The sequence below is a fragment of the Ammospiza caudacuta genome, chromosome 2 (genome assembly GCF_027887145.1).
Source record: "Ammospiza caudacuta isolate bAmmCau1 chromosome 2, bAmmCau1.pri, whole genome shotgun sequence".
Lineage (NCBI taxonomy): Eukaryota > Metazoa > Chordata > Aves > Passeriformes > Passerellidae > Ammospiza > Ammospiza caudacuta.
The window spans coordinates 5,153,287-5,173,359 of record NC_080594.1 but is presented as its reverse complement, the minus strand read 5'-3'; the positions used below and the strand labels follow the sequence as shown (position 1 = coordinate 5,173,359).

Genomic DNA, 20,073 nt, shown 5'->3' with positions numbered 1-20,073 from the left:
ACTCGAGCATTTGCTTTTGTGGCTTGCTCTTTCCTTTACACTGCTGCTCTTTGTAAGACAGCACACAGTTTCCTCACAGGGAATGTAAGTATCATACTCACATTTCCTTCTAAAGGTGACAGAGTCCCCCACATCTGAAGGCAACCTCTCAAGAGACAATATGCAGCTGTTTACAGCTCTGAGTTCTCAGCTTAGTGATGAGCCAATAAACATTCATGCCTGAGGTTTATTTTTAAAAAATTGTGATAAAAAATACTGTTATTTGATCTACTAGAAAAGGAAGTCTACAAAAAGTAGATTTGGAGCCCATCTGATAGTTTGTACCATCTTCTCTAGTATGGAACTTTGGTTATACTAAGTGGCATTCGCATGTGAGTCAGACATCCTGCACTGAGTGTCACCCAAAACCTTCACACCTCTAAATCTCTCAGCAGGCCTTTGATGTGTGTGAGGAGAAGAGCAAATGTAATTTTAATTGAAGTGTCAGATAGGTAATATGTGGAGTGGAAGCTTTGGGGAAGGGCAACTTCACTCTTGGGAGCTCTCCCGAGCTTGCACCCTGGCCTGCAAGGCTGGGCTCCATCTGGGATGGCAGCTAAGGGCTTCCTGATGGCACATTCCCCTCCACTGGAGCTTTTCACAAAGCAGGAGGAATTGTGGGCAGTGGCTGGAGCATAGGAAAAGCAAAGTCAGCCCCAGCAAGGGGCACTGCCCTGCACTATGAAATGCCAAGGAACTGCTGGCTCCCATGTAGAGTTTCAGCCATTTGGTTGGTGGAGGACACATCCTGCCTCCTCTTCACTTCTGCCTCACACAGGGCCAAGAAAGGAAAAACTCCAGTTTGAATCAAGTGGTGGAAATATGAGGATCAATAACTCAAAATACAGCTTTAGCCAAAGGTTTGGCAGGGATGCTGACTCAGTGCCTCAGAGCTAACTGAGAGCCTGAGCTGCACATACCCAATGGAAATCTTCCAGAAATAGTGACACACACACATACACATGCTACTATTATTGAAAAAGTTGTCTGCACAAACTTTTTCATCCTTCTCTCAAGAACAGTAAACTAACATTATCAAACCATGAATGATGCAGAATAGTCCTCACCTGATTATTTGAAGAGAAACAATTCCTCAGCAATGTCCATAATGCCACATAGAATATTCTGAGGTGGAAGGAATCCACAAAGATTCACCTCCTGTTCCTGAATAGGACAGCCCCAGGAACCACACCCTGAGCCTAAATGCATTGTCCAAACAATTCTTCAGCTCAGCCATACTTGGAGTTGTTACCACTTCCCTGCTGAGCCCATCCCAGTGTCCCAAAAGCCCCTGGAAGAAAGGCCTTTTCCTGATATTCCTAAGCCCCCACCCCAACACAGCTTAACGCCATTAAACCTTTAGCCCCAGGTGCTCTCGCTCAGACACATTTTCTTCCTTTTCAGCTGTAAGCATGTGTCAACAGCCAAACCTCACAAAAACCACCCTTCATTTCTGGTCTGAAGGAATATAATCCCTCTCAGACCAAGCAGTCTGTGGTTCACAGCAACGACTGGGGCTAGAGCAGATGGCAGCATCCCATCAGTTATTCTTGCAGATGGTGCATTTCAGTCTGGCTGATGATTTCCATCATCTGTAATGGCCCCAGATTTAGGAGCTAACTCTCAGCATCTTGTTCCAGTAAATTCAGTGACATTACTACTGCTGCAAAAGGTGTTGGCTTGCTGGCATGCTGCAATCAATCTGTCTCATACCAGAAGCCAGATAAATGACCATAAAAGCCTCTTCTAGTCTTGGCAGTGGTAAATACACAAAGACCTGTGTTAACTACAATGTGCCCCTTCATCATGAGAGAGTGGATGGGCTAGCTACCCAAGAAGGATAATAGAAGAACAGCTGCCCCTAGAAATAGATCTAGGAGAGACAAGTTGTTGCTACCATCTAAGCAATCTTTTGGACAAGATCTGACACTCCCCAGAAGCCATCAGCTTAATAAATGCATGTATACCTGATGTTGTGCACAGTGCTTTACTCTATTACAGTACTATAAATCCAGAGAGGAGTGAGGGACAGTTGGAATGGGCAGGTGGGAGGTTGAGGAGTTATGCAGGAGACTGAGCACAAACAACTGGATAATGCATTTCAGTACTGGGTGCATTTATTTCTAGCAGTGGCCTTTATAAAGGAAAGTCTTTCCTTCAAATGCAAGACACTGTTGGCATTTTTCTACTGGTGCAGCCCCTGGAGGGCATGTTTGTGGGTATAAAATGTCCCTCCTCCTAGAAGACCTAGCATAAGCCTCTCTGGAGCATCACTGTGGATCCTGAAAGTGTCTGTAGCTTAGTTATTACAGCTGTGATAGCAAAGCCAAAGGACCACTATGTGGCCTTATGCATACATATAAGGAGGTCTGGCTGTTACTACTGGGAAATTAAGATGTAAATGTCTCAGAAACATCTGAATGACCTGTTAGCATAGTCTTGCTTCCTGCTGAAGGAAGAAAAGTGCCCTGGTGTCTTTCATACCACTTACACAGATGCCCTTTGCACCATGTGCACCTGGAGCCATGAGATGCAGTGAAAATTCAAGTCCTTTCCTGCTCAGAGCAGATGCTGGCAGCAGCTCAGTTTCCCCTGCTTCTTCTCTCATCCCACAAGTTTCCTGTGCCCTGTGAACCTGGTTTTGGCCTCTCTGAGGTTTGTCTGTTCCTACATTTAAATGCATCACCCCCTGCCAGGTAGCAAGACATGTGTTCAGGGACAGCAGAGTGGCAGGATGGGCTCAGCTCTGGGGCCAACACCCCACACCTGCAGCAGGAGCCACACCAATGCTGGAAAAGAGCTCTTCTCACAGCAAAGGAAAGCACAGGCACAAAGCTGCCCATCTCTCTAAACATTTACACCTCACAGCTCCTGCCAGGAAGGGTAGTGGCTAAGGTGCTGTGTCACTGCATTTCTGAGAATTTCTGCTTTTTAAGACGTCAGTGAGTCAGGTGCAGGCTGTTCTGTGTGATGCAGATGAGCACCTCTCCTGTGTGATGCACGGGTGGCAACTTGTGGTTTTTCACAGCATTCCTACCAGGGCAGTACCTGCAGCCCTTTTGTCACACTCCTGACAGTCAGATGGTGTCACCATTCTTTTCAGCCATCCCTTTACACTTCCATCATGGGAGAGCAGCCTTTTTGTTAATTAACATGTCCCATGTTCCCTACACACATGGCGTTCAGCAGCTCAGTGACAATTTGCTGAATTTCAGAGGGCACTTTGCAGGGCAGGAAGTTTACTGTGCAGCCTCAATGGAAAGTTACTGTGCATGCCCTGTGCCCTCACAGATAGGATGCACTGGGTTAGAACCACAGCTGCCATGGTTATTTGTGTTACATTGATATTCCTTTGAGCTCTTCAGCATCAGTAGTTCAGTATAAAAATGAGCATCTACTTTCCTCTCATGCTGAGGAAACTGTTTAACCATTGGGACTTTTTAAGATGGATGAGATAAAATTCATGGCAATGTTGACTTCTCCTCATTTTCTCTCCAGCAAAGAAAGGACTTTTCATCTGCATCTGGTTTTCCAGAGAAAGCTATAAACAGATCTTTGTACTGGCCAAATAACAAAGCTTTAAACACTCAACAAAAGGCAGGGAAACAAAACTCCTTATCAGACACCAAATCATCTGAAGGAAGGAAAAAAAAGTCCCAAACTCTTGACAGCTGGGCAGAAAGGTGTACAAAAAGAAGCTGAAGTTGCACAGCTTTCGCTGTGATTGCAAGGGGAATCCTGGCCCATCTTGTGCACAGGAAGGAAAGAGAGCTGGCACATCCCCACCTGTATTCAGGGTACCCAAAAAGCTGGGTGGAGTCCTGCCTTTCCATCACCCTTCTCCCATCTCAGCTAGAAAAACCCTTTCTAGAAAGTGATAAAGACGCTGGAAAGGGTTTACCAGAACGAGGAGGTGGAGGGACAAGAAAGGTTATTTCCTGTTTGCTGCTATCAGATTTGGGGTGATTCCTCTTCTTCTCAAAATTAGCACAGCACATTCCCTGCAAACGGCTCAGGAGAAAGGCAGAGAGGAGGGAGGAGTCCCAGGGGCTCAGTGGGGCTGTGATGTGCCACCAGCAGAGGAGTGCATCTGTCTGGGGAACACTACCCATGGCAAATGCAGGCAGAGCAGGTGTCAGGAGAAAGCAACAGCAGTGCAGCTTTCTGCAGAAAAACACTTCATACTGCCTGAAGAGCTTGCAGGATGATGGAGGACAGACCTGCAGCCTCCCCACCTACTTAAGGGAAGGAAAAAGCATCTCTGCCTGCCATTACTCACCAGCAATTCTGTACCCTCAGTCATTAACCACATGCCCTTTCTCTCTTCCCTCTGGGATCCTGCACAGCAGACACTGAGTCTGTGTCCTCACCCCCTTCCTCTTTCTGTCCTGTCATGGCTCATCCTGACACCAGAGGCTGTCCCAGCCAGCAGTGCTCCTGCTCCTGGCTCCATGTATCCCCTCAGGAGAGCCTCCACCAATTTCTCCAGCTGGCTTCAGGTGAATGGAGTTGACATTCACACACCTTCCTGAATGTGGCACCTGACACATTCCTGAATCCCACCCCTGCTGTCCAAAATTCCCTCTCCATTGGTCTGCCAATTGTTTCAGAGGAGAAATCTGATTCCTATTGCCCTGTGATTGAAAGCAGGGCTGCAACACAAACTCTCAGTGCTCTTTGCCAAAAACACCATCACAATTTCTTTTTCTTTCTTTCCTTTTTTTTTTTTTTTTGTTTGAAGAAACCTCGTTACATGACTTTTCAGTATCAAAAAAAAAAAAGCTTTTAAAACTGTTTCACTCCTTAGTTTAGGGAAAATATGTTTTGGCCTCAAAGAGGAAGTTGTATAAACCAAAGATGAGACAGCAGTGCTGGCTGGAAGATAGGCACCCAGCTGTATTTCCTTGTTCCATTTGCCTATGATATGGGAGTAGACAATCATTCTCTCCAATGCACTGCATTTGCAATTCCAAAAGATTTGCTGAAAACTGCCTCCAAGTAATTCTTGGCCTGTAATACATCCAGTTTCTGTAGTGTTAGATAACACTAAAACTATCGGTAGCCATCATCAGTTTTAAAACTTCTGCACAGAATTTCCAATAGTAACTGTATTTATATTAGCTACAAAACACACACTTTGGACCATAGCCCCATTCAGTATTTTGTCATGGATATTGGCTAAGTGTGACACAGAATATGCTAACCAGAAAAATATATCAATTTAAAAATAAGCAGACATTGGCCACCCATATTTTCTGCCTCTGCAGATGGGAACTTTCCTTATGTTAGTGTTTATGGCACAATGAGCACACTACAGCTGTACATGAACTTGCAAGTGCAATGAATGATTTTATAAAGTCAGGTTCCTGCTGACCTCATGGCTGATTGGGAGAGTGGGTAAACCTCTGTTGCTTGGGGCTGAAAACCCGCCTCAGGCAGGAAATACCTTCATGAAAGTGACAATAATGCCATCAGCATGCATTAAATACATACATATATATATATATATGTATGTATGTATAATTAACACCTGCCAGCAAAGACATGGGGCAAAGGCTTCAAACTGAAACAGAATAGGTTTATATTGGGTATCAGGGAGAAATTCTTTTCTGTGAGGATGCTGAAGCACAGGGAACTGTGGCTGCCACATCCCTGGAAATGTTCAAGGCCAGATTGGACAGGGATCTGAGCAACCTGGTCTAGTGGAAGGTGTCCCTGCCCACAGCAGGGGTGTTGGAATTAAATGAACTTTAATGTCCCTTCCAACCCAAACTTTTCTATGATTTGCTTGCAGGTAAAGTAGAAATATCTAGAAGGGCTTAAGGCCTTCTAGGTTCTCAGTAAAGACACCCCTGCTGTCTCCAGCCACATCCTCTGCCTGAGGAGATGAGTCATGTCATCTCACAGAAAGGAAATGCAACATTTACCCTGAACAAAACCCATGCAGGGCTCAGTGGTTGTCAGAGGTCCCAGGCACTGAGCAGCCCCGCAGAAGGCACAAACAGCATCCAAACACCAATCCAAGCTTCTGCAATGACACATCATGGAATTCTGCTTCCACCTCAGACAGGAATGGGTGATGCTGCTGTTTTCACCCACTTCTGTTACCAGTTCTGTGTGTTCACCTGTGGAAATCTGTGGGGCTTCTCACTCCTGCCTGCCTGGTGGCAATAATACCAGTTTGGATTTTACAATTACACCACCAGAATTTGCTGTTTCATTTGAAGAAATAGCTTTAAAAATGTTAATCTGTGACACTGCCTGCGACAGATTCATTACACACGAACCTCTTGTTCGCTTGTTTTGAAATGAGCTGTAATAATTCATAGAAAGTGACATGAACCTACCATGTACATGCCTAAAATCTTGAGGGGTTTTTTTCAGCTACACAGATTTCGATCAGAAGTTCACACAACCACTGACCATTATCAGTTTTGTCTACCTGCCCTTAGACTCACCAACTTCTACTCTTGTTTCTGGAGAGCTGAGGGTGACAGGGAAGGCTGGTCCTGCTGGCTCTGGCCCTGGTGTCTCTGCTCCCATGCTGGGTTCTCCAAGGAACAGCACCCCAAACGCTACCTGCACAGCCACAGGGACATCAGGGACAGCAGCCTGTGGTAGAGGTTGAGAAACAAAGCACTGTTTTATTACTGGGATGTGGGAGCTTTTCTGACATGATAGTGTGGGGATGAGCTCATCCTGAATGCTAAAGGATATCTAAAGGGATCCTTCCATTTTCTCTGCTCACCATTCTACAATTCACTTCTTGCTTGCTCTTGCTTTCACTTTGATCTTAAGTCAAGTAAGTTCATTCTCTGGTCTCCTTTTATATTCATAACCTAAATTAATTACATGATGAAAAGATTACATATTGCATTTCATGTCAGTTACTGCTTAGCACATGCCACAAGCAAGCTCCTCTCTTCCCTCCATGAGATATACACATTGTCGCAGACATCTTTTATGAAAAATCCTTTCCTTAGGATTTTTTCCTCCTGAGAAGCTGAGAAGCCTCAGGAACAAAATGTAAACAATGGTTATCTGCTGCTGTGGAATGCAACAGGTGCATCTGTGATTGGCCCACGTTGGTTGTTCCTAATTAATGGCCAATCACAGCTAGCTCAGACTGTCTCAGTCAGCCACAAGCCTTTGTTATTATTCCTTTTCTATTCTTAACTAGCCTTCTGATTAAATCCTTTCTTCTATTCTTTTAGTATAGTTTTAATGTAATATATATCATAAAATAATAAATCAAGCCTTCTGAAACATGGAGTCAAATCCTCGTCTCTTCCCTCATCCTGGGACCCCTGCGAACACAACGACAGACATGGATACAAATCCAAACCTCTATTCTGTACAGTGCTACAAGCCACTGGTGGGAGGATATCACATTCCAAAACATCCACATTTCCCACAGAGCAGAGCTCCTCTCATCCTGCCAGCACTGGATCAGCAGAGAGGTGGAAGCTGCACTGCCCCAAGCCTTACCCAGCCATGACCAGCTCCAGAGAGGATGATGTGGGGGTCAGTTCCATCACCTGGAAAGCTCTCCAGAGGAAGCCAGAGGCACCTGGAGGCACCCTGGCACCAAGGACTCTGTCAGCAGCCCAAAGAAGGCAGGGCTGGCCTGGCACAGCCTCACCAAAGGCACCCAAAGAGGCAGCACAGGCACCTTTGTTTGTGGTCAAATTCCTGAGAGCAGCACCACATTCATACTCTGTTCTCCTGTCAGACTCAGGCTGGAAAGTGTCCCTGCTCTTTCCTGGGAGATGCAGCACCCCGGTCAGACTGGAAAACACCAGGAAATTCAGGCAGATGGCTCCTCAGAGTGTTGGGTTCATAGACTGCAGGGCAGGACCCTCCATGTCCAATCACACCAGCATTCCAGGGATAAACCTGTTATAGTAAACTCCAGGGGTTTGATAAGACATTCCTTTCAACCACAATCTGGGCTCACTTTTCTAAGAATGAGAACACGCCTCCCTCCTCCTTCAAAAGGTGCAGTGCACTTCAGCATCCTCTCTCACAGCTAAGGTGGTTTTAGGTTTTAGCCACAAAAAAAGTACAGATGGATAAAGATGGGTAAAACCAGACCATCCCCCTGCATCCCCACCCTGCTGCTCACAGTTTAGGCACCAGAGCAGGGCTTGGTGAGCTGCCGGGGCACACAGATGTTCTTACACATCAACACACACATTCCAACAGGGACAAGCTTGTGCCACTGTCCCACAGCCTCTCCTGGGGTGACTTACAGATGAATGTTCTCATGATCTCTCTGCCCTTGGCCACCCAAGTCAGCAATAACTTGTTATCACCTCTCCTTTATTTGTTTGTGTATAACTTTGAAAATAAGCCTGTACTTCCTGCAAAAAACAGAAAGAAACAATTATTAAATAACAAAACTTGAACAGATCTGAAACAAGGTAGAAAACAGATCTTTTTATTTGGAACAAAATTAATCACGGGTGGAAAGGAAAAAGAAAAAAAAAAGACACCAGAAAGAGAAAAGATGGACATGAAGATAATACAGTTAAAGGAGGAGCACAGGCTGCATCACTTCTCTCCGGACCTCACAGTAACAGAACCTTTTGGCCCTTTGGAATGGCACTTTCAGTGGTAAAGGACAGAAACCAGCCCTGGTTCAGTCTGTCTCACAAAGATCTCTCACCTCTCTATGTGAAAATTCCTTCCAGGACAGGGGTGATAACAGTGGTGATGGGCACCCCCAGCCCTGGGGCTGGCAGCAGGAAGGCAGCACTGGAATAAACCGGAGCTGGTATGCCCCAGCCCAGCAGGACAAGGCTGGCCCAGCTCTCTCATCCTCAGTGAACAGTTGTCTTCTCCAGTGCAGCTCAGAGCACCGATCAGCCTCTGAATCATGTGCTGGAGTCGAGTGTCGCTCCTGCCCCTGCCAGAAAGTGCAGCAGTGATGCAATGCTGTGTCCTCCCATTCTGGTGACACTGGCACGGTGACATTCACTGCTGCTTTAGTACTGCCACCCCAAGCACGCCATGCCACTTCTTTTGTCATTCAACTCACAGCCTCTGAGGAATGTTTGTACTGAAAGGAGTTAGAACAGCACCGTAAAGAAATGAATTATCACCTCCCTCTTACCGTGGAAAGCCCATTCCTGCGGCAGCCTTTAAAAGCAGAGACAGGCTGAATCACCACCAACACAGCACACAAGAGCCAAACATCTTCTAAAGAGAGTCACAGGACAAGGAAACAGCGAGAACAGTCACCTATGGCTGGGTGTCACTGATGCAGAGCCTTGGCAAGCAAGCAGAGATGAAGGACTCCCAGGTGAGTGTGCAGCCACCCTCCAGCTCCATCCCTGGGAAACAAACCCTCAGTTTCTCAGTTTAGTTTGGATTCTGCTGGGGCGCTCATCCCTCATTGGATGGCTTTCACCAGGCACACCTTCAATCCATTTCCAAGGGATTCACAGTGTCAGCACAATATAAAACAGGGACAAAATGACAAGGAAGGAGAGAATGCAGCTCCCCATCCCTTTTGGTCCCAGTCTGTACCATCTCTGCTTTTACCACTGTGCCTTTCTAGCCCAGCAGGCCAATTTAACACTAACAACCAATTTACCACCTCACTCTGACTACTAAAATTGTCCCATGCAGTAAATACCTTGCTCTGGCAGCACATCCTGCAGCACTCTCTGGCAGCTTTGCTGGGATTCAGCTGCCTGAGACAGAATCCCTGCCCTCTCTTCACCACATCCTTCTTCCCTGCAGGTCTGACCCAGCTGCTGCACAGGCACAGCTCCCCTGAGCAGAACAGGACAAGCCTAGCAGCAAGACTTACCTAAGAGATCCTATAAATTTCTGCTGTTTGTGCAAAGAGCACAGCCCCAAACAAGCCTACAGGCACACGCAGATGGCCAGCTTCACCAGCTTGCAGTAGCTAAACTATCACACTAAAGGCACTAATGCTTGCATTGATAAACAATCTCAGCCTTAAAATCAAGGTTTCTGCCAAAATTGCAGCCCCAAGCCCCCTCCTGCTGCAGGCAAGCGAGTGATAGCTCGGGGGCAGCCCAAGCAGTCAGATTTTGGGGAGAAGTGACCTGGACTCTGTCATTTGGGGCACCCAGAGGGGAGCAAAGCCAGCACCACCCCAGCTCTGCACACAGCATCTGCAAATAGCACATTTCAAGCCCTGCAAATTTCACTGCTCCTGCTCCAGGCAGCAAGAGGTGAGGGCCAGATCTGGAGCTCAGAGGAGCGGCTCAGGTGAGCACCCAGGACAGCGTGTACCCAGCTGAGACCTCCTTTGAGCTTCCTTGGCAGGGCCGGGGAAAAAACTGCTCTGAAGTCTCCTGAGAGAGAAGAGGCTTTCTCAGGTAACTTCTGGCAAGCACCTCAAGCTGTCTGTTGTGCCTGCAAAGGCAGGCAAGGCATGAGGTGGGCAGGGAGCAGGAGGAGCCCTCTCATCCCAGGCTGTCCCCTGGGCTCCTCAGTTTAGCTGCAGCTCTGTTACCAGGCAAAGCATCACAGAGCTGCTCCTTTTGTTGTTGGTGAACCTGTCAGGCCTTGAAGCCATGTGTGTGCTTTTCTCTGGATTTTCTTTTTTTGTTTTGAATCAAGTCAGAAGGTTTGACACCTCACTTCTTTCCCCTGCTAAAATTTTCCAGACACAGTGAGACTATGGGATGCAAAGGACAAGTGTCACAGGTTTCAGGGTGGAACAGCAAGCGTGTCAGATCAGTCATCAGCTGGATCTGGGAAACAGTCTGAGGCATCTTCCTGGCCATCCATATCAACTAGGACCTCAGCATCCGGCATTTCCTCAGCTTCTATCTGCACTGGTAGGTTTTCTTCTGCCACTGGCTGAGGCTCAACACCTTGACCAATCTGGGCAGCATCTGGAAAAGGGAGAAATGGTTTATAAGTGCCCACACTATGGCTCACCCTCATGGAAATTTTCACCCCCTGGTCCCTAATTAGGCTGCAGGATGCCTAATCCACTCAGTCCCCTCACCCCAGGCACCTGCAAGTCAAATTTCAATTTTCTCTGGAACTACTCATTTATGCATCATGCCTTAGGGCACTTTGATATTTAAGCTCTCTGGCTTCTTAGTACCAAAGTACTTTAGTACCAAAATACTGAAGCCAAATCTATTCATTTACATCTGAATAATTCAAGCTGGCTAACAGCACACATTTAGTTCTTGCCTACTTTCCATGTGTATCTTTGCTTTTTCTTTAATTGTAAAAAAAATTAAAATATGGACTACTTGTTAAACTTATAATATTTGATTTTTTTATTAAAAGCTCTACATTTGAAGTATATTAATATTAAGCAATGAGCTGAAACTTTCTTCCTCTTTCTTGCTCTATGTTCATGAGTAGCACATAATATTTTGAAAGCAGAGCAAAGAGCATCCAAGGTTAGATTTAAAGCACAGCAGAGCTACAGGAGGCTGTGCATGGTACAGTGAAGGACACCAGAAATGGAGACAGCAGTGCTGAGACCAGGCTATGACCTGTGTAAAGCTGCTCCAGTTCATGATGTCTCTGCTAAACCTACTTCAGCTGATGATGGTGCATTACTAGGCAAGGTGCTGCCAGCATTTGTGTTTGGGAAGCAAAATTAAAGGAAACATAATACAAAAAGTAGAGTACTTATATCAAGCACTTACAGAACAGGACATTTCTGGAGAGTTTTTATCACTGCACTCTCTTGACCATATTGTGCTAAGGCTGTGGGGGTTTATGCTTGATTTCTTTGAAAAACTTAAAACTTGACCATATTCCCACTCCAGCCTCAATTTAAGAAAATACACAAGCCTCTGGCTTTGATAGGATTTAGCTGTGTTTACAGCTCAGCATATTGGCTCCTGCTGTCCTGAGGATGACTGCTTAAAAAACAGCACAAATTTTTATAAAATGTTACTCATGAGAAGGGTGAGAAAATTGTAGGAAAACTGCTGAGTATTGGGGGGATTGCTGTTTCTGAGGTATGTGTTTTAGCACAGGACATAGTGGAACAGGCAGCCTGCAGCCTGCTGGCAGCACCCTCTGTGGGATGCCTGCCTCTGCCATGAGTAAGGCGCTGAAAAATGCCCGGCTGCCACTCCTGCAGAAGGTGCAGCACCTTCCCTGTGCTGCCATGTCCCAGGCCCCTCTCCACTGTCACCTCCACCCCCAGCAGCCACACACAAACACCGTGTGCCCCCTGAACAAGGTGTGTCTGACCTCAGACAGGTCTCTGCACTCACCAGGCTTGGCAGGACGGTCACTCTGAGCCTCCAGGCGGTCTCCATTGGGGGGGCTCTTCGTGCCTTCCCCAGACACCACTGACATTGTTAGCCCATCATCCTTCTCCTCCTCTGTGAAAACCAACCAGAGATTTGAAGGAAGAGGCTCCCACAGCCCCAGCAGGGCTGCTGTGAGGCCAGACCCCAGCACGTGTTTGTGTCCCCTCCTGAGGTGATGCTGGCTCTGCTCCCAGAGTGGGCAGATGCTGAGAACAGAGGGTGGTCACTGCCAGCCTGCCAGGGACCAGCCTGGCCAGGCTGCCAGGATCACAGCTTGAGGTGATCTGCACGGGCAGAGTGCTCCCAGGGACAGGGGACTGCCATCAGAAACCATTCTGGGATCACACCTGAATGAGGGTCCATTTTATTGACCATAGGAGAGGTTTTGCTGGGGGCTTTTCTTCTGGCCAGGAGCACAGGGTGAGGGCAATAAAGGGAAAGTGAGGTTTAATTCAAGACCCTGCTAGCCATAGAGGCTGGCTATCAGCAGCAGACTTCTGCTCCAGCAGGTCAAGGGAGGACAGGCTGGATGGAGGACAAGCAGCCACCCAGCTGAGACCAGGTTACTCTAAGGCCACGGCACAAACACAGTCCTCTCCAAAACTCATAACAGGAGGGTCACAGCATTCCCCACTCACCTGAAGGCACTGGGATGAACTTGTGTCTCCTCTTCCTCATGCAGCAACATATGGCTGCAGGCAAAGCCACCAGCAGGATAAGCGCACCCGCTGCACAGCCTGCCAGGATGTAAATGAACCCTGGGTAGCGCAGCAGGTCTGCAGGAAGGACACAGCAGTGTTAGCTACCACGGTGGACAAACTCCCTTCTCCCTGTGGGAGAAACCCCACAGCCAGATTAGAGCTTGTTGGCATCACTGTTGCTTTAGTTTGGATCAGGGCAGCTGGCACTGTGAGCTGTGGCACTTAGTGATTTATGTAACATCGTCTAATTATGGCATGGAATGTTTCTTTAAGAGGAGAGGCCTGTGTGCAATCACTTCTGCCTGCTCTGATCACTGACATCTAAGGTAATCTGTAGGTTTAAATCAAATTTAACAGAGAAGGTGGTGGTTTAAAAGATACTACATTTCAACAAGGGAGGGAGACCCAAGGAAGCACCTCCTTGTGGCCACAGCTCTCTTCACAGAGAGCTGCAGGCACAACTACCCAAGGATTTTTCTCAGGAAGGCAGTGAGAAGTAAAGAGAGAAGAGGAGAAAACAATTCTTATTTCTATTCACTGTTCCTGCTATTGCACACTTGGAATGTGTTATGGAGATTGTTTACCCAACGTGATTTGGTTAATTGGACACCGGTGAAAGTTGTTTTGAGTGATTAGCCAATCACTAAAAGCTGTGTCCTGTACTGTTTTTTGGTAATATAGTATAGTATTCTTTAGTACTCTTTAGCATAGTTAAAATATAGTATTAATGTAATATATAGTATAGTTTTAATAAAGCAATTTTCAGCCTTCTGAATCACGGAGTCAGAGCGCATTATTCCCTGGCTGGGGCATTGCCTGCTTCCACTACACCTCCTGCTGAAGGAAAAGCTGCAGAGCCTACCCTCAGAGCTGGCATCAGAGAATCTGCTGAGGACAGTCATGTAATGCCTGCACCAACCCCAGAGCAAGTCTCATCAGAGCCTGCACTGCCTCAGGCACCGAGACTGTGGCCACTCGAGCCAGAGCTGTGGGGAAAAACCCTTCTCTGGCTCTGCTCTGCTCGGGGAAGGATTCCACCCTGTTCCCCTGCCCAGCCTGAGAGCAGGACACACAGCAGGAGCAAGGGCTGCAGATGGCTGAGCAGAAGGGCAGCACAAGTCACTGGTGATGATTTCCCAGCTCAGCAGCCCTTGCTCAGGGTTGCTGTGATGGGGCAGACCCGCACGTTTGCTGCTGCTGAGCAGGCAGCTGCTGCAGGGCACAGAGACCCATCCAGGCTTGCTCCTTCACTGAGATCATCCCCCTACTTGGGGCAGCCTCTAGGAAAACTCTTCTTGCCATATGCAAAAAAACCCCACACATAAATTCCTTAAAATTCCTTAAGTAAGCCAGTGCCATCCCTTTCTGAACAATTCACTGCTTTTCAGCAGCACACATGCCTGCACAGCACAGCAGCAACCAACAGGCTCATTTGGAGCTTATTTCAAGCCCTCAAAAGCACTAATTGCTCCATATCTCCAGAGACTAAGAAGAATTTTAAATGTTCCAGGATATACTACATGCCATCATACTCCACCTACTCACTGGGACAGTAAAAACAACTGCACACAGGTGCTCGTGGTATTTTCAGAGTGCTTGTTCCAGTCTTTTTAAGAACAGTTAGAAAGTTCCAAAAAATCCATATTCAAAATTAAAAACTTTCAGCAACTCCGAAATAATTTCCCTAATTATTTTAGTTGATGAATGCTTAGAGAATATTGTGAAAAATATAAATATAAGTTGGAAATTTTTTCCCTGAATCTTTTTCCTAAAAATTTGCCACTTGTTATTAAGGTCTTTTTGAATAAAATATTGTGTTAAAAATAAGCAATAAACAAGTAATTAATCAATAAAAGTCCTTTATATATGTTGACTTCTTAATTTCTGAACCCTGTGTGTTGAGAGCCCTGTGTTGCCTGCTAAGTTTACAGCATTTCTGCCAAATTGTTTTTTGGTTATTCAAAATTAATTTCATCAGCCCAAATGGATGTTTTTACATATATTATATACCTAAACCAAATTCAGCCCTTTCCCTGGAGCAAATAATAACACACAAAAATAATTCATTAACTTTCAATTAAATTAAATGAACCTATTTCCCTCTTCAATTCATTTTACTGATATCCAGAATTGCTTTAACTCCCTTTTTCCAAATGTGGTTGCATTTGATGACTGCAAAGTGGAATCACCGCCACTTACTTTCTTTCAGATCTTTCCAACTACGTGGAGCTGGAGTGTCCCAGACAATTTCTAAAATGCTACAGTATAGGTTCTCTAGTGGCAAAAGTGATGAAATTAATCACAGCAAAATCTTCAAAAACCTTATAGTTATATTATGCCATGCCTGCAGCTTTGATAACCATCTTTTCTGCCAGAGAGCAGAAGAATCTTCACTACTGGAGGTGCAAATTAAATGATAGAGAATCTGGATCCTTGGGTGTCTCATTAAACTCTGGCCTTGCTCAAGCAGAATACTCCGCATTTATGAATAGCTTGCAAATGGATAAAGTCTCAGCCTTCTCACAGACTTACATGTCTGAGCAAGGATATGGAGGGGAAAAAACCCTACATTCCATAAGTAAATGGCATGTGTCTTTATCCATTTCTGAGGGATGGGGCTGATGGAGAGACATTTGTATAGATCAGAAAATCTTTTGCGCTTCTGGCCTAAATAAGAGGAAAAGAGATGAGGCAAAACACCTCAACTGAGTCCAGAAGCAACAGGGCTGAACCAGTGGAAGGCTTTTTATGGAATGCACTCAAAGGCATCTGGGTCATGGATGCATGTCAGAGTAGGAAGCAGCCTGTGTTTCTAAAGCAGCATAGAGGATTGGTGCACAGGAGGTGCAAATCTCCATCACCAAAAAGTAGGAAAAGAGACAGATGGAGATCCATCCTTGCTGCAGAGGTGGGTAAAAGAACCTCCTCAACAAACTCATCCCATCTGTGGCTGTAGGCTGTGTCAGTCCAAAGCACAGGAGGGAGAAGGAAATTAAGGGGTCACTTTCTAAAGGCAGGATTTGGTAACTCTGGAAGGGCAATGCCAGAGGACAGCAGAATTTGATATTTTGAGGACACCAACAACCTCTCAGTTGGCTGTTGCAAGAGACCAAAAGGAAGATTTTCTGGGGATGCCATTACTCACCGTAGCTGCAAGACAGCGAAATGGGCCTGGTCCTTGTGACACTGTTCCCCTTCAAAATCTCACACACAAACTCCCCAGGCTCAGTTTTGCCCAGGTGAACCTTCTTCCCAGCATCCTTAATGCAAGCCCCCTCGGCTTTCAGGTGGGTGCCATTGAGGAGCCACCTGAAGACCAGGATCTCGTTGCTGGCCACGTTGCAGGACAGCTCTGCAGTTCCGTCAGGGAAGCACTGGATACCAATGGTCGGCTCTGCTCACACACAGCATGGGGCACGGGGAGCAGGGAGGAAAGAGAGAGGTGAGGAGAGGATTCAGGAGTGAACATTAGCTGAACAGAAGCTTCCCTTCCCAGCAATCCCAGTAACACCACATTTACTATGTGAAGGGAGTGCAGAAACAAGTAACCCATCTCTTGAGTGCCTGCATTCTACCCAAAAATGCTTTACAGTGCCTACCCCAACTCTGCTAGCAACTCTTGATCCCTGTTTTGGGGATGCCACCAAAATCTGGCATATTGTCATTTTCCTAACTGACATTAAAAAAAAAAAATAAAAGCCCCTGGTCCATGAAGATGGTGGAAACATCCAAAGCACGTGCCAGCCAGAGCCCTCCTCAGTAATCAGCAGATAATCATAGCTTTGGAGGACACTCAGCCCTCCCCTCCACCTGAGGTTTGTACTTTTGCTGTCACTCTGCCCCTTCTTCCATTTTAGAGAGAAACTGGTGCAAATCATGGCCAACATGGACACGAGCACAAGATACCTGCAGTTAGATACAATACCCAGACTAGGACATTTTAAAATAAATAAATTAATCATTGCTCTTACTACATTTCCCTGAATTTCTCTCTTTCAGTCTACTAAAAGGAGGAAACCCATTTCCTATACTTGCCACTTTGCACATACAAACTAGATAGAGAACTGGTATGGTTTTAGGACAGCAGGAGTAACACTGAGAACATGTATCCATGGAAATAAGCTCAGAAATCACTTTCTTGTGCTAGGACATCAGTTAAAATTCTCTGCCTCCAGGAACATGTTGGCAGTGAAAGTTTTTCCCTGCCTTAGGGGTGGCAGCAGAACAGAAGGAGGAGGCAAATGTTCCCAAAGTAAATCCACTGAAATGGATGTTAAACCCAGGTTGCTTCTGCAGTCTTTGACTACTTCCAGTCTAAGCCCCTGTTCCTCACACCAAGGAGTCACATCTTTGACCTAGTGTGCACAGCAGTTCCGCCTGTTTGCACCCAAAAGGTGTAAGGGCTCATTTGTCTTCACTGAGACCAGTTTGCTCAGACATTTTCATTACAGTTTCGTGCGCTTCCATTTATCTTGGAAGCCTGTGCAAGTGAAAGCCCTGCAAAAGGAACAGCAGCGATGAGGAGCAGAGCAAGGCTCTCTGTCTGCCTGGAGCATTGCTCAGCAGCAGGACAAACCCTCCTAAGCCTTCTCCATATTAACCCAAGCAATGAGCTGGATCCTGTACAGAAGTGACTTTGTGTCTGTCTTTGCTGCCTGCAGGTGGATGAGCAAAAGGGAGCAGGAATTCTGAGGATACAGGGGACAAGAGGGAGACTGCCACAGCTCCCACGGGCACCCATAGCTCCTGCAAGCTCAAACAGTTTCTTTGGAAAAATTTCAAGGCATCAGGCTTCCAACAAGTTCAAAAGCTTTTTGTTGCTAAGAAGGCCACTTACCAAACACTTCCAGTGTAAAATTTCTGGCGGTGTTCTGAAAAACAAATCCGTATTTTCCTTCGTCATCTTTCTCCACACTCCTCAGCACCAGGGAGCCATTCTCTAAGTTCAGCCATCTGCTGGCAGAAGTGCCACACTTGGCCAACAAGGTATCATTTAGGACAGTTGTAGAGCATTTCTTGTCCTCCTTGCTCATGCTGGAGAAGTTCTGCAGGCTTTGGATTTCCAAAGAAAATATTGCTGAGTCGCCGCTGAGCACGCCAGTCCAGATGGCAGAGCCTAAAAGGAGAGCAAGCTTGCCATGTCCATCCATCCCCTCCTGGCTGCCCCCCAGGAAGAAAAATGCCCAGGTGAGACATAAGAGGGACAGACCCAACCCTAGGGACACTGGATCACCAGTGATTGAAAATCTGAGGAGTGGGATGCCTTCTATAAGGTCCAACTTCCCCCACCTCAACAGCACAGGAATGGTGTGAACACCATGCACAACAGGGAAACAAAAGGCTGAACAGCTGGTCTTTTATCTCCCTGAATTTAAGATGACCATCTACCAGCCCCCATCAGAGATGAGAGACTAAGCAAAGAAAGGTCCTCAGGGCATCAGTGCCATGGACCTTGCACAGAGGGTAGCAGAAACAACAGCTGCAGGTGCCCAGCTGCTTTCACCCAAAGAGTAAGGTCAGAGTTTTAACTCGAACAGTCTTGCACATTATTAAGTTGTTGTGTGTAAATCAGAGGTGGGTAAATGGCAGGAGCTTGGGGACTAATCCAAGGTCACACTGAGTGCTGGGACCTGGACCATGTCGCTCTCCAGCCAGCAGTCTGCATACAAGGACCTTACATTCCCCACTGAAAATTTCTCCAGACCCAGGACACTCAAAAAGTACAATATTGTTAGTTATTGTTACTTTACTCAAAAAATAATCTATCTTACTTTGGTCTGACTTCCCTTTTCATGCATTAGCAGCTATTTGACGTCACCCCAAACCTGGTAGCGTCCCTAAAAGATCTTGGAGCAAAATTAGGGTGTCAGCTCATCTAGGCAAACCTGTGCCAACACCAACAAAGAAAAATCCTACCTACCTTGAGTAACAGTTATTATCACCAGCAAGCAGAGCAGAGTCAAAGGAGAGCTGAAATCCATCTCAAAGAGCTCCTGGCATCATACGCTGAGGAGACGATCTGGAGCTCAGTGAATTTAGTGCTCAGGAAATGATGTCAGAAGCAAGAGTGGGAAAAAAAAAAAAAAAAAAGAAAAGAAACTCCATAGTGGACAGATTGAATGATGTTTCAAAATAGACCTGCAAGGTTTTGGGTGACTGAACTCGGGCTGAGCCAATGCAAGCCACAATGTGCTCTGCAAAGTCCTGCAGCTCAAAGGTAGCTGAGAGTGTGAGAGTAAGGCTGAGAGGTGAGGGGAGACAAAAATATCTCCTGGTCAGCTCACCCCATTCAGGAAGATGCTAATGGAGCAGGCAAAGGAAGAACACCTATTTCTTTTGTCCTTTACTAGTTTATCAAAGTACAGCATCCCCACCCAGGGAGAAGAAAGTCCAGTGAGATAAAGCACTGCACATGAAAACCAGCTGATTTTCTGCAATACTAAAAATTATCACTCCTTGACACCTCACCAGCAGGAAGGAGGTGTGGGACAAGGCTCTCCCTCTGCTCCCAAAGGCTGTGTTGCCAAAGTCAACTTTGCCAGGCTCTTTTAGTGACTGAGTGGTAGCTGCCATGCAGGAAAGGCTCCATACAGCCACCCCAGGCAGAGTAAAGCTTATGGGAAACTAAATTTCATTGCAAAACTAAACTGAATGTAGCCCAGAAGCCACCCCAGCTCTGCTTGGAGTGCAAATCTCAGAGATGAGACTGAAAAGCCAATCCTGAAGAAACTCTGTGAGCCAGTTATCTGGAGAGACGGGTAGGGCCAGACACTTGGCACTTTTTGAATGGCTTAAAGTGCACTGGGCATTGCACCGAGTGCCATGATGGGTTGCACAAACAACATGGGGACAGCAGGAACTGTCTTACTCACTGGAGGAAGTACACTGGTATAGCATTAGAGCCAACATCTGGATGCTTTCAGATGCTTAGCAGATGTGCTGAGGAATAATTACAAGAGCTGGGTTCAGGATGCAGCTGGGAACGTTGTATTTTTGTTTCTCTGGACACAGATATAGACACAGCCCCCTAAGGAAGCTCCATGCAGTGGGTTCACATGTAC

General features: G+C 46.4%; 1 protein-coding gene across 1 annotated transcript; it reads right to left on the bottom strand.

The window, feature by feature from the left end:
* Positions 1–10,141: 10,141 nt before the first annotated feature.
* On the bottom strand, positions 10,142–18,993 carry LOC131554801 (uncharacterized). The gene is made up of 7 exons (XM_058800396.1): positions 18,933–18,993; positions 17,850–18,128; positions 16,158–16,406; positions 15,935–15,937; positions 12,950–13,087; positions 12,275–12,383; positions 10,142–10,927 (listed from the first exon to the last, which is right to left on the bottom strand). The coding sequence occupies exons 1-7, from the start codon at positions 18,991–18,993 to the stop codon at positions 10,756–10,758; spliced, it is 1,011 nt and encodes a 336-aa protein (XP_058656379.1). The 3' UTR covers positions 10,142–10,755.
* Between the last annotated feature and the right edge of the window lie 1,080 nt (positions 18,994–20,073).